Source organism: Anarrhichthys ocellatus, unplaced genomic scaffold (genome assembly GCF_004355925.1).
Source record: "Anarrhichthys ocellatus isolate YVR2014 unplaced genomic scaffold, GSC_Weel_1.0 scaffold30, whole genome shotgun sequence".
In the NCBI taxonomy this organism is placed as follows: Eukaryota; Metazoa; Chordata; class Actinopteri; order Perciformes; family Anarhichadidae; genus Anarrhichthys; species Anarrhichthys ocellatus.
Window position 1 is genome coordinate 4947271 of NW_022280060.1, and position 13866 is coordinate 4961136.

General features: G+C 40.4%; 2 protein-coding genes across 4 annotated transcripts in view; both read left to right on the forward strand.

Moving 5' to 3' along the window:
* ssbp4 (single stranded DNA binding protein 4) overlaps positions 1-5504 on the forward strand; it is an 85739-nt gene extending 80235 nt beyond the window's left edge. The window contains exons 14-17 of one of the 2 annotated variants that reach the window (XM_031864378.1): positions 30-108; positions 543-571; positions 662-763; positions 2401-5504. In XM_031864378.1, coding sequence (XP_031720238.1) covers positions 30-108; positions 543-571; positions 662-763; positions 2401-2481 — 291 coding nt within the window. In that variant the 3' untranslated portion in view covers positions 2482-5504. Of the gene's footprint in view, positions 1-29; positions 109-542; positions 572-661; positions 764-2198 lie in introns of both variants that reach the window. The other variant, XM_031864380.1, reaches the window with a different exon arrangement.
* A 654-nt stretch (positions 5505-6158) lies between these two features.
* Positions 6159-13204, forward strand: fkbp8 (FKBP prolyl isomerase 8). 2 transcript variants are annotated; one of them, XM_031863969.1, is made up of 9 exons: positions 6159-6286; positions 6872-7128; positions 7341-7510; positions 7668-7756; positions 7972-8192; positions 8498-8670; positions 8748-8825; positions 11241-11384; positions 11657-13204. In XM_031863969.1, exons 2-9 carry the CDS (start codon positions 6882-6884, stop codon positions 11741-11743), a joined length of 1209 nt encoding a protein of 402 aa, XP_031719829.1. In that variant the 5' UTR covers positions 6159-6286; positions 6872-6881; the 3' UTR covers positions 11744-13204. The 2 variants fall into 2 exon arrangements, with proteins under 2 accessions (XP_031719829.1, XP_031719830.1); XM_031863970.1 differs by lacking the exon at positions 6159-6286 and adding an exon at positions 6502-6645.
* Positions 13205-13866: the final 662 nt, after the last annotated feature.

Below are 13866 nucleotides of genomic sequence, written 5' to 3' on the forward strand. Positions count from 1 at the left end.
ATAACTAACCTTCGTACGTCTGTCTTTAGTTCCCAATGGGACCGGGTCCTGACGGGCCCATGGGTGGAATGGGTGCTATGGAGCAGCATCATATGAACGGATCACTAGGTGAGTAGCCAAACACAATGCACAGTGTATGCAGCATGTACTTGCTATAAGCTCCTGAGTATATCCAGTGAAACCCGTTACTCTCCGTGAACAAAGGCCTTTAGAAGTGAGAGTCTGCCCTCTCATGGCTGGTAGAGGAAGTGTTCTCCCTCCCCCTGGTATTGATCCCAGTTAAAACAGATTAGTGGGGCAGTGAGTAGGCCAATTGATCCTGCAGATGGGTGAGACATGATCAGTGAAGCCAGTGAGTTGTTGCTCATCTGTGTCTGAAACAAATAGCTTAATTAAAGGCCATTTCTTGTGAGAGGGCAGGTTGTTTCTACTTGCACTGGATATCCTGAACTCGTGTTGAATTAGCAGCAGGAACGCTGAGGATCACTTGACAGTTACCTGATAATGATTCAGGTTTCTCCTTTTTCCATTTCTGATCACAGGCTCTGGTGACATGGATGGGTTGCCAAAGGTAAGAGTGACCGACTCTCTGTCCATCTATCTGTCTGTCTGTCTATCAGAGGGCTGTGTTCTTACCGTTTCTTTTTTATCTGTGTTGCAGAATTCTCCCAACAACATGGCAGGCATGAACAATCCTCCCGGCACTCCGCGGGATGACGGCGAGATGGCAGGCAACTTTTTAAACCCATTCCAAAGTGAAAGTGTGAGTATACACAGAGACAACATACCTTTGAAGCTGGGAACAAACTGCAAGACTTTAGATAATCCTATTCAATTGTAATAAGGCATAAAATCGCATATTTAAATAACTTGTTTTAGATTACAGTCATACCTGCACAGATCTCCACTGGTAACTTGATCAAACAGCAGGATCATATTTTGATTTGGACAGTCACAAAAACTGAATATATTTAATACAATTGCTCCATCTGGTCTGAGACTCAATCAAGGGTTACGGAATTTAAATGCTGTGTGCTAATTCTCCAAGGTGACCTGTGGCTGGTTACACAAAAATAGACTGACTTTGACTAGGTCAAACTAATAGTCACACTTCAGATTACTTCAGACTGATTCTTAAGACTATTAGGGCCATGAAGAAGGGAAATAATGCTATTTTGCATTTCAAGTTGAAGTGTTGCATTTTGAGAAAGATGAAATGTTGAGAATAAAGTTGAAATACTATTCAAGAATATGGATAAAATCTTGAGAATAAACGTCAAACATACAAGAATAAATATACTAAATAAACTACCGGAGTTAGTGCATATAGTGAAATTTTGACTTGCAAAACATGGCCCTAATATTCTCTCGTAATTTCTTGGCTGTCTTGGCGGACTTCACACTAGAAAAAGACGAGTGTCACCCCAGTGCAGACATGTGGTAGAGCTCAGATGCTGTGGCTTCTTGTGGAGCTCTCAGCTCAGTCCTTGCTTCACCAACACATCAGATGTCCTCACTGCAGTACATTTCTGTAAAAACTTTCCCTTCTTATTATTCGCCGCACAGCAATGCTAACAAACTACAAAATATGAGCCTGTCTTTTTTTGTCTTATTATAGAGTCTTATTTCTGAGTTAGCCTGTGGGTAGGTCAGTTGGTGGTACTATCAAACTTAAACAAAAAAATCAAGACTTCCCTAACTTCAGACTAGTCTAAAATACCTTTGTGAAACCTGCCCCGGGTCTATTTCGACCTTAAAACCAGTCCTCATGGCTAAATGGAGCCCAATAATCGATCCTTTAAGTTGTGCTCAGTTTTCCCAGCTTTACCCGACACACACAAAAACACAGCATGCACAAACACAAGCATGGGAAAGAACCACATCATATGCTTTCTCTGATGCATGGAGAGATCGTCATAGAGTGATAATGAAACTGACGTTTTGCTACAGTATCTTCACTGTGTTCTGAAATTCCCTAACACCTTCTCCTTGGGCTGGACTCTGCTTTGCTTGCTGCTGGTCTCCTGACTTAGAGAGGGTTAATGGTTATGTGTAATGCTGCAAGAGGCTGGAGAACTGGACATGGCATTTAGTTTAGTTAGTTGTATTGCTTTCATCTTGAACTGGGTAGTATATTAAGTTCAATATAGATTTGGCTTATCTTTTCTCCCCTCCCTCTCTTTTTTCTCTCTTTACAGTATTCACCCAACATGACGATGAGTGTGTGATTTCTTTTTTTTTTTTTTTTGATTTTATTTTATCTTTTATTTTATTTCTTTTTCATCTCCCCTTATCCCAATCTCCCTCTCCCATCCACCCCGGTGCGTCTTGCATTACCCTCCTCTCCCCCTTCCTTCCTCCTCCTCCTCCTCCTCGTGGACGGTGTGCTGTGCCACACAGCCCCATGGGATGCACCTGGAAAGCAGGACTCCCCTCAAGGCCCCTCATCCCAACGCCTGTAAAATGGGTTTAAGAACATGAAAAGGCCTCCAAGCAACAGGAAGGGTCTCTTCGCAGCTTCTTCTTCACCTGCCGGGCCTCGACACGGGCCCTAGGACAGTAAGAGCCCGAAACTGCTCCAAGCCTGTCTCTCCCAAACCCAAAACCTGCCCTCATGGGGGCATTCAAGCCCAAACAAGATGCCGCGCTGCATCTACCACCACTCCATCATATCACGCTGATCATAATTTATGAGGGCACGCAGTTGTTGACTGACAGGGGCCGAATACCCTCATTCAAAAACTCCTGTGTCAGGAATGATTAAAAAAAAAAATAAAAATAAAAAAAAAAGAACTGATAATGTTATTCTAGGGCAAGAATTAAATGTTTGTATTTTTTGTTGTTGATGGTAATATTATTGTTATAATTTTCATAATTGATATTATTCTACTAATGTAGTTATGTTTTCCTGTAAAGGGCACATTTTATCTCAGCAGCAGCATCAACAATGACGGAATAAGCACACACTCAAACAATGCACAATCATTTTCTGTTTACATGATTTTAGGTTATTTGTTTGTCTTGTTTTTTCTTTGTCACAGTCTCTCACTTCACATACCTCTCCTTAAAACTTCTTCTGGGCTCGTAGCTTGAGTCTTTGCCATCTTAATGTTTGTAGCCCCATTCGTATACATGTTCAAAGTATCGGTGATCGGGATAATTAACTCTCTCATCTAATAGTTTACTATCTCGGCTAAAACTATAAATACAGTTAAAGCAGAGGCTTTCTCAGAGCGCTGCTGTTTTCTGGTACAAAGTGTCTGCTCATGCACCTCGATGATCCTATGTCTAGCTATCTTGCCTTAATAAGCACCCCTTCTCACAGTCTTCTATGTTTTACTGCATGGGAATTGCTCTGAGGTGCCAGTTTCCATTCAGTAACAGGCAGAGCAAGAGAGCATCTCTTCTATGGATTTGGTCTTGTCTGTAAATACAACATATTTAGCTTGTATTGTGGTTGTTTTATTATTTGTTATTTACAAGTTGTCTGTGGTTCCTACCCTTCCATCACCTTGTTTTGATTTCAACCTCACTGTGGACTCCAAGTGGAACTGTTTTCCTCCCAGGGTTCATTCTGGTCTCTCGCCAATGTCTCCTGTTTTTGGGGGACACAAAGATACACTCACGAAGCCGGCTTTCTTGCTTGGAGTTTGGGGTGAACTCACAGATTCTGTATGATCCACTTTCTTAACCCAGACAAGACGGGCTAAATAACTGGCTCCCAATCGACCAGTTCCCTCAACGAGCCCCAATGCGTACGGGATAATGGATCCAGAGTATTGGGAGGACGTAGCAGCGCTGATGACGGGAGCAGAGTGATGCACCTTGGGGTTAACCGACCATGCAGCCACATCGGTCTGAAGACGAGGAACAATACCGGGACACTTTTGTAATGGATTTATTTCCATTATTTGTGGATTGTTTTCAGCATATTATTTTTATTTGAAGTGTACTGAGAAAATGAAAGCCCGTAGAATCTGCACACAAAGAAAAGCATAGTTACATATTACGCTATTTAATTTGTTTCTTTCTGTATGTTATGTGCCCTTGGCCTGATCAACTCTCTGTCACTGCTTTCAAAGGGATACATTATCTCTCAAGGCATCACACTGCAGCAACTTACGTCATGGCTGTGTTCAAACCGACAATAACTAAACAACCGTTGTAGCCTCTATGGGTGATGGTGACGTACTCGTCAATTTTCTGATATCAATGTGAACAGATTGTACCCAGAGTTCAACAGGGACAGCTCCAGGATTTGGCTATTGGTGGCCTGGGAAACACTCCATGTGTAGTGACACACACCTCCCTTCTTTCCTCCAGTCCCATCCCTCACCTCTCCCCAAAAATGTCTCCCCTCCCTTCTCTTTAATTTCCTGTTTTGTAAATACTGTATAATGCATTTTGATATCATTGACATGTTTTGATATGTCAGTCACTACCAATGAATACAGCTGAAAGTAAATTATAAATAAAACTGTCCATGTTTTTTTCATAGAGAAAGGATGCGCTGACTATTTGGCTCATGTGGCTAAATTTCCATAAAAATGTATAGAATACAGTAACACAATAAATGCAGACTGTATGCTGAAGACTTGTATGGTGGGGAGGATAGGACAGAGAGAGGACAGGACAGAGAGAAGCAGACAAGCTGTGGCGTCCTCACTCTGCCCTCGTCTCCTTGTGTTTCAGTTGAATGTTACTATTGGCTTTGAATAATCATTTGAATCATTTTTCCAAAGGGCATCTTCTCACAAAAAAAACATGTGACCTCTTATTGCAGTTTTTAATATGAAGGATTTTTATCAATTTAAGAAAACTTTTAAAAAGGTAAAAATACTTAAGAGAACCTCATTTTAAATTAAGACTAGATCAAAAAGTAACTGTGTCCTTTGCTATTCGCTCCTGTTATAGCGTTGTATAGATCGAAGCTCTCTCACTGATCCTCTCTCAGTCCTCTGTGTATATCGATCGTTGGCCATCTCTGTACTTCTATTGTGATGTATAATACTGTACCATTAGGAAGAGTTGCTGGTTGGGCGGGGTGGTTATGTTGAGTCGGGGAGGGGTGGGGGATTCAAGGGAAGGGGATATAAATGATTCTCCTGTACCATTCATGGTCCTTTCTGATGACACGGCAGTATTCAATATGAAGCAGTCTGTCTCTTGGGTTTGCTTTGTATTTTCATGGTAGGATAGTTCAGAATCTTGTCTTAGGGACTTAGGTGTCTTGTGTAGGTAATAAAGATGTTCTTTGTATGTTTCTTTATATTGTAAAGTTTCTTTAGACTGAAAGAAAAACAGATAATTTGCTTATCAAAAAAGAAACAATGCATCAATAATAAATGTCATTTGATTTTTCCTTGCTGTTTGAATCTCTTCCTCTCAGCTCTCATTTAGCTTTTAACCATTTTGCAGTACAAAAGGAGAAGTTATATACAGTGTAGGAAAAGATCACATAAACATTTTTTGTACATTTTTTTGAAATTTTAATATGTTAATATTAAAAACACCCCAGTCAAAATTTGGAAAGTTAAATAACTTGCTATATTTTTATTTTTCATTAGTTAGGATGAAATTAATTACCTTTCAAATCAAATTATGATTAAATAAACTTAAAAATGACCTAAAAAATGATTATAAAAGTTCCCTGGTTTAACTTTTAACAGCTCTATAATATGCACTTTTTTGCCTTAACCTGTGCACACACCTCTCATAAAGATTGATGATTTTGAATTTGCACACAACATATCACGGCTCCAATTAAGCAAGAAACCAGAGAATTATAAAGTCCTGCTGAGTACATCCAGGAGCTACAATAATGCCATTGTTAGTGGGATAACAGCAATTGAATGCTTCTTAAAATAATTTTACTAATGGTTCTACTTACATACTTATTAGAAATATACACCTTGTGAAATATATGTTTGTACTATTTCTGAATTATAAATAGCACTCATGAATCGGCAGCGGATATAGTCACACTCAGTCAAATAAGCCTACATTTTGAATTGTATGCTTATAAGATTAGTACAAAAGTGGACATGTTTTTCGTTTTTATGCATGAAAAGGCCCAATATAAGTACAGCAGCTCAAGGTTAACAGGAAGCAGTTTGTTGGGATGAGCTCGAGACTGCATCGAAGTCAGTTTCATGTTGTATTCAGCAGCACATACGAGTGCCACGGGTCTCGGGTTACCCAACAGCAAACTGACTTCATCATTATAAAGTGGAGGAGAGATATTGACCAGGACCAAAACAAGGCTCTGCATAGACAGTGCTTGAAGGTAAGGTGTAATTTACTATGTTAAAAAGGTTTATCGCATATGACGTAAGCAGTGGTTCCTTGCAAGACAAGATACAACCAGTCACTTAATGTCTACCAACATTAGCTAGCTATGCTACATAGCAATAGCAAACTAGCATTAGCTGTAATCTCGCTATGCTACATAGCTAGCGAGATTACAGCTAATGCTAGTTTGCTATTGTCAACTTCCTCGGCTACTGTAGGTTAGCATTAGCCTGCTAGCCGCTTGAAGAGATAGCTGAAGGCTATAAATTATTTCGAAACTTCTGGAAACGTGTGGCTAGCTTGGCTACTGCTAATCAAAATATAACGTTACTGTTGTAGCAAAACAGTAAACAGGTGAGTTTAAATTGTGACTTTGTTGAAAATTAGTTATTAATTGTTAGCTAGCGACTCATTACTGGATGATTTTGGCAGTCGTTTTATTTTAAACCTTAACCTTAAATGCTGCGGCTCACTGATGTAGCTAATATACCAGCAGTTGAATCTTTTACGGTTTTGGGGACAAACGGCTAAGAAGTCAATAAAGTTTTTTTTTTTTAATTGTTAACCTCCTTCCTCATAGTACTCTACGAATGACTGAAAAAGAAGAGATCATGGACGCCAGTGCGCCGTCAGTGAAGAAGAATGGACGAACCTCGTTGCTGGACAGCGGAGAGGACTTTGAAGTTTTAGATGAAGAAGACGTTGACGACGACCCTCCTCCTCCTCTGGAAGATGCCGGCGGTGGGAAGGGGAAAACCATGGACGAGTCCGAAAAGAAAAATGCAGACTCAGATTCAGACCCTCCAGGTCCGGTGGAAGAATGGATGGATGTATTGGGTATGTAACAAAAAGCCCCATTGTAACATGTCAGATTGTAGCAGAATATAATCCCGTAGAAGGTGTTTTAGTAGGTTATAAATTAACATTGATGGCCAGCCCCCTCCTCTGCAACACAGAGCCCAAGGTGTTGTGGTTGCTCCACAATGGCAGCGATACTGCCAATGAATACTGTAGCTGACCGGAATTAACGTGACTGTTTGTGTCTCCAGGTAATGACCAGCTGAAGAAAAAAGTCCTGGAGGCAGGGGAAGGGCGAGACAGTCGGCCACAGAAAGGACAAAATGTAAAGATCAATCTTAAAACGTACTTGAAGGACGGGACACTCGTAGAGGAGCAGCCTGGCCTCTCTTTCACTCTCGGAGATGGAGATGTCGTCCAGGTAATAACTGACAATTTGATGTACTTTTCAAAAGGCAAAATAGAGTGATTTCACAGTCTCACAACAGGTTATGTATCATTTGCTTCATCCTACTGACAGCAGTTGGTGTTGCATTGTACATGTCATATCTCACTGGATGAGATTTTTTTCCTTTCAGGCTCTGGATCTAACAGTGCAACTCATGGAGATGGGAGAGAAGGCTCTCGTCCAGGTCGATGCAAAATATGCATATGGTGTCCGGGGGAGGTAGGGACATGCTTGAATCTAACTGCTAAAGGCTTTATAAACTTAATATTACCAAAGCTTCTGTATATTCCCTTTTGTTTAATTTGACACAAAACAGCGCAACTTTACTTATTCTACAAGCTCTGTTCTTAGATATTCTGAACCCTACTGTGACGCACACTTACATTGGGACTCTTATTTCCTTAACTCCTGACTGTGTTTCTTCATAATTCCAGTCTTGAGCCTGAGGTTCCCCCCAACTCTGAACTATCCCTAGAAGTCGAACTGCTGAAAGCTACTGATGCTCCAGACGTGGAGCTGCTGCCCCCTCCAGAAAAGACCGCCCTGGCCAGCCATAAGAGAGAGAGGGGCAACGTTCATTATCAGCGTGGGGACTACGCGTTTGCAGTGAATTCGTACAGCATTGCCCTGCAGATAACACAGTCGAGTTCTAAAGGTGAGATGCAGGCCAGTGAGTTGGGACTCACTGTCAATTTGTGCTTAGAGGGTAAAGGAAAATTAAGAAGGCACTAACAATGGTAGTAACTGCATTAAGTAGCACAACCCTGTTGTACAATGACAATAAATGATCCCGAAAACAAGAGGGAGCTTTTCCTCAGCATGTGTAAAAATAATGTGACCCGCCTTAGAGGATGATAGGGAATAGAGTTAACCAATGTTCAGTCATTTTAATGATGCACTGATGGACAGGATACTTTTTTAGTATGTTTTAAGTCTTTGTTTATGTTTCTTTTGGTGCAGTTGACATTAGTCCCGAGGAGGAAAATGAGCTGATGGGTGTAAGAGTGAAGTGTTTAAACAACATGGCTGCTTCTCAGCTGAAACTGGACCACTATGACGCCGCACTCAAATCTTGTGTCTCAGCACTGGAACACCAGCCAGACAACATAAAAGCACTTTTCCGCATGGGCAAGGTACACACTCTTTTTCTTTACTTTCTCTGTTTGTCCGTGATGGATTGTTTACTGAAACTTGTGTGTTTTCACTCAAGGTACTAGCCTTGCAAGGGGAATATACAGAAGCCATTCAAACTTTGAGGAAGGCGCTGAAGTTGGAACCAAGCAACAAGGTACTTTTGGCTTCTTCATTTTATCTTTTAGTACGAAGAAATTGCAGTTTCTTCTTGTGACCAGTAGATGGCGTTATTGGGTAGTTTATCAAATCACTTAATTTGTAGTGCAAGGTCAGGTGGACTGCTGATTCATCATTTCAGAGGATCTGTTTTCATGGTGATGCTGTAAATAGGGTTACCCTTCACCCGAGCCGTATCTAATACCTAGCCACTAGTCCTGTTCTTCTGCTTGTACAGTCGGGTATATGTGGTTCCTTGGCTACACAAGGCCATTGACAGAACTCTGCTCAGTGCGTGGGCTTCTTTCTTGGATTCGCTGTGAGATGCAGCAGCATGGTAGTCATGCCCAGAATCCCCCACTTGAGTCCTACACCAATCTGTCAAACAGCACATGGCCTAGCCCCCACTAAAGCTTGTCCTCCGGCATGTGCAGTTTAAATGTAATGTCCTATAACGTTTTGCTATAGTTCACCTGAGGTGGATCACTCTTTTAATGGGCCTTTGTGTCTTTTTATATCTGAAATAATAATCATGCATGCTGTAGATTGGATGCACTTTCAGGCCCTTTTGCGTATGTGTCAATACATAGCTGTTGACAGCATCTATGTTGACAATGATGTCTCTGTGTCAACACACACTTTTATACTGGTGAGAGATTAGCTGTTTGAATGTCAACATAGACTTCCCTCTTAGTGCTTTAATAATGAAAATACTCCCTAAATAACCTCATGTTCTAACAGCAAGAACAGTGGGTGTGCTTCAGTGACAATACCAGAACGCTCCCATTATAATCAATGAGGTGGTCTTAAAGAGAAGCAGGCGTCATGGAGTGAGAGGATGACGCTCTTTCTCTCTCTTCTTCAAGCTTTGACCAACATGCTGTCTGCATTTTTACACTGGTTTCTTGCTGTTCACGCCCTCCTCCTTCAACTCAAATTTGATGTGAAGAGATTTTTTTTTTTTGTCTGTTGTTTACTTTTTGACGTGACAAACGGGCTCGGCAGTTCCAGTTGAGACAGCCTCAGATGCTGTTCGGACAGGATGTTACATGTTTGTTCAGCCTGTTTAATCCTTGCCCTGGGGACAAGTCGGTGTCATTGTTGTCATTTTGCTGCATAGCTGATTGTACAATAGTGTTGCCAACTGCTCAAACAATATTCTGTAAATGTCTCTGCTCACTCTTAGATAGGAACAGACACATTGACAGGACAGACACGCTCTCCACAATTGTCTGTCAGTGTATCCCCACACAATAATGGGGGGGTGGTTCTCTATTTTTGGTCATTTGTGAATACATACAGTAAAGCAGCAGCTAAAGTAGATGTACTGTACTTGACCAATGTTTCTTGGTAATAGAGGTACACTTCTTACCTTTTAAAACAAGGAATGTGATTGGAATACAGCATTACTCAGGCTATGAATAATACTGAGGAGAGTTTATTTTTTATTATTCAGTCAATGATAGAACACTTCTTGATCAATAAGACCAAATGTTGCAGGATGACACAAGTATAATGTTGGGTGTGTATGTGTTTTTTTTTTTTGCCCTCGTTCTCTGTGAAGTGAAGTTGCTGCAAGTAATGCAATGTTGCTCCAGTGCGATTTCTGTAGACTGCGCACTGCACTGAACTCTGTTTAGAAAAATTTGCCTTTTGAAAGCTACACGGTCATATGGAGGCAGTTTGGCTCCTGTGCTTCCTCACCACTGTTTTGGAAGATGGAAATAAAGGGAGTGACAGGCTAACTGGCCATAAAAGTGTAGCATGTTGGCAGTTGTGTCTGATATCAGGCAGAAGTAATATCAGGCAGAAGTAATATCAGACAGAACAGCAACCCAAAGCAGTCCACTGTGGGAAGACTGTCCTCAAATATTCCTATGAAGTGAGCAGTGCTATAAACTCAGATTGTGCTCCATCAGTTTCTCTGAAACGCATTTACAAAGCACAAACCTTTTGAGTTGTTTCTGAAAAGCATTGATTTTCTGAGTCACTCGCCAGCTTTAAGAGCAGTGAAGTGACTCAGATCGGAGACAATGTTGGAACAATAATTAAACTCGTATCCTGGAATTGTGTGTACATGTGTGCTAAACGGCAGGCCACGTTTGTGACGCAAGCTGGTGATTTCTTGTAAGATGATAAAGAGCGGCACAAATACATTTTTTTTTCCCAGTATTTATTTATGCAGCAGATTTAATCAGGGCTTCATCCATTCATCATGATCAATGATCGCCCCTTTATGTCTGTTGATGTAAGCGTATTGTGATCCTGACGTATTCCCAAATCAGTCTTAGGTGGTTATACAGTACTTTGTCCCCCTCGTGTGAGGATAGCTGGGTTGGTAGTAGAGTAGAGGGGGGTTTGGGTGTTAAACTGGAGCCTGCAACGCCTTATTTGTTTTGTCTCTTCTGTATAGACCATCCACGCAGAGCTCTCCAAGCTGGTGAAGAAGAACTCTGAGCAGAGAGGAGCGGAGCAGGCCATGTATAAGAAGATGCTGGGTAACCCCAGTGGTGGTAGCAGCAGCGGTTCTCAGAAACACCGGGCCAAGTCTACGTGGGTGAGAGTCACTCCCCGAGGAAGCGGGTTTGGGGTTTGAATACAGCTTGAATTTCTGTTCATAACATGATGCTCATGCACTTGCATTCTTTTTTTATTTTAAGTGATATGTATGTAATCATCAAGGGAGCCTTTGTGTGATAATGAACAAGGAGCATCAGTTATACATCAATATTTTAAGTCGGATGAATGTGTGTCGTAGAGCTTTTGACGTCGTAATATTCTGCAACCTACTTAACATCCCTTCTCCTCTTCTTCTTTTTATTTCCTCAGGGCCTCAGCTGGAAATGGCTGTTTGGTGCCACTGCGGTAGCCATTGGAGGTGTAGCATTATCCGTTGTCATAGCTGCTAGAAATTGAACCAAGCCTGATGAGCTTGACCAAACCTCTGTAATGTGAGCGTGAATACAGAAGCACATCTGGCAGTGCCTTTTGACTTTTGGTCGGGGGGGGGGGGGGGTGTTGGTCGGTCCTTTGCGTTGTCACTGTCACTCACCTTTCTCTGCTATGTTTGAGAACTATATTTGACAAATAATAAAACATTACTATTTGCATATGGGAGTTGCATCTCCAACATTTATAAATGTGTAGCTTTATGCATATCCGTCATGTTGCCAGACACTGCTTTCCTTTGCTGCCATTGTTTTAGTCTTTGGTAGTTAAAGTTGAAATTTATTTGAAATGTAAAATAATTTAGCATAGATTCAGATAAGAGCTATTTACGTATATTTTTCCCATTTAAGAATAGCTATTGTGATATGGTCCTTTAGTTATGCTATTGTTTTAAAGCATCAGATTGTGCAGCTTAATTAATAATTCCTATCCAAGAGAGAATGTGTGATTTCACTTTTGTTTTAATTGTGGTACAATGCTTAATGTATGTTGAATGATGTAATGCAGATGCTTTATTATTTGAGGTCCACAGGTTGGCAAAGTATCTGGCTTGTGTGCTATAGCGCTCACACCATTTCTAAAGGCTACTCATACACTAAGTGAACATAAAAATACAAGCCCCCTGTACAGTAATGCAGTACTTCTGTTTTAGAAGTTGTCAGTTCAATAGTGCGTAGTGAGGCTGGAGTTTGTTGTGATATTATTCAGAAAGGTGTTCCTAAAATTGTATCCAGCTCATTTTTATACGTGTATATAGAGGAGCAAACATAAAAATAAAAAAGTACCATGTTTGTAATTAACTCCTATCTGACACCGTCAACAGCAAGACACAGAAGTAGTAACATGAATCAACATAAATGCTGGGGTTTCTATATTCACTGTTCAGACTCTGTATACATATATTTAAGCAGCAGCGGAAGTGGATGTACTTTCATTTCAATATGTGTTAAATTACAAATTTCTTGTTAATAGAGGTGCACTTATTACATTTAAAACAAGAACAGAGAATGGTACGTAGTTTCTCAGTGATGTCGCTACGAATAACGCTGAAGGAGAGTTTATTTTTATTATTCAAGTTCCAGTCAATTATACCTCACTTTTTGATGATTAAGACCAAATGTTGAAGGATGACACTTCAAGTACAATGTGTGTGTATATGGATTTCTTTTTTGTTCCCAATATGTTTTGCCTGTGAAGTATTTCTGGGAAATGATGTTGCTTTAAGTGTTTATTCCACTGTTCTGCCATTCCATTGTTTTCTTACCTATAGTTAAAGACTATGTGGCTTCTTCAGAGTAGATGGGAGTCCTACAGAGCCAAAAGCTGCATAAATCAAACAGTTGGTGACAAATGAAGTGGTCGAGAAAGTCCCCGGCATTCCCTGTATTTGTTAATTTTATAATGACAATAAAATGTGTCCGACATCAAGCCACAGTTTCCTTTTATCCTTTTTGTTTTCAGGTTAAGTATCGGGGACGAGGTATCCAGTGGTTTGTGACTGTTTCCAGTTCTGGACTGACTTCATGAAGTGTTACAGGGTGGTGTGTGGCATCTCTGCTGTATAAAACTGGCTTCAGAGGATTAAGAAATATAAATGCAGATAGGTAATGGCTGTACCAGACAGATACACCTTCCAGTAAAATTCATCCAGTCCTATTTGTACAGTAAATTAAAACAATCCACTTGTTCTTAAGACAAGATAACAAATATTCTGTCTTTACATTTCTCCTTTTATATCTGTTTACAGCTGGACTTTCCCACATTTTCTGGATATTCCCAAAGCTGTTTTTTTATTTATTTATTTTTAGGCATTGACGTTTCTCTGACGCAATCAGATGACCTATCGTTTCCCACTTCCTACGCACAACTGATGTCAATGCCCAATCTTAAAATACTGTGAAAAGTTACATATTTTTGTCCCCCATTAAAACATATAATTACAAAATACATTAGCATCTTAAAAATCAATAATTAAGGCGTTGTATCCGATTTAGAAGTAAAAGACGACGACTATTACTAGAATACTATTCCACAGTAGTTTACACCTATAATATTGTATTATGATATGTACGCTGCAGTGTAAATGTAGT

Bases quoted from the DNA above. Each gene is read 5' to 3' on its own strand.
- fkbp8 (XM_031863969.1), top strand. From the start codon at position 6,882: ATGACTGAAAAAGAAGAGATCATGGACGCCAGTGCGCCGTCAGTGAAG. The intron at 7,129-7,340 runs GTATGTAACAAA...TTGTGTCTCCAG, and splicing joins AGAATGGATGGATGTATTGG to GTAATGACCAGCTGAAGAAA. The intron at 7,511-7,667 runs GTAATAACTGAC...TTTTCCTTTCAG, and splicing joins GAGATGGAGATGTCGTCCAG to GCTCTGGATCTAACAGTGCA.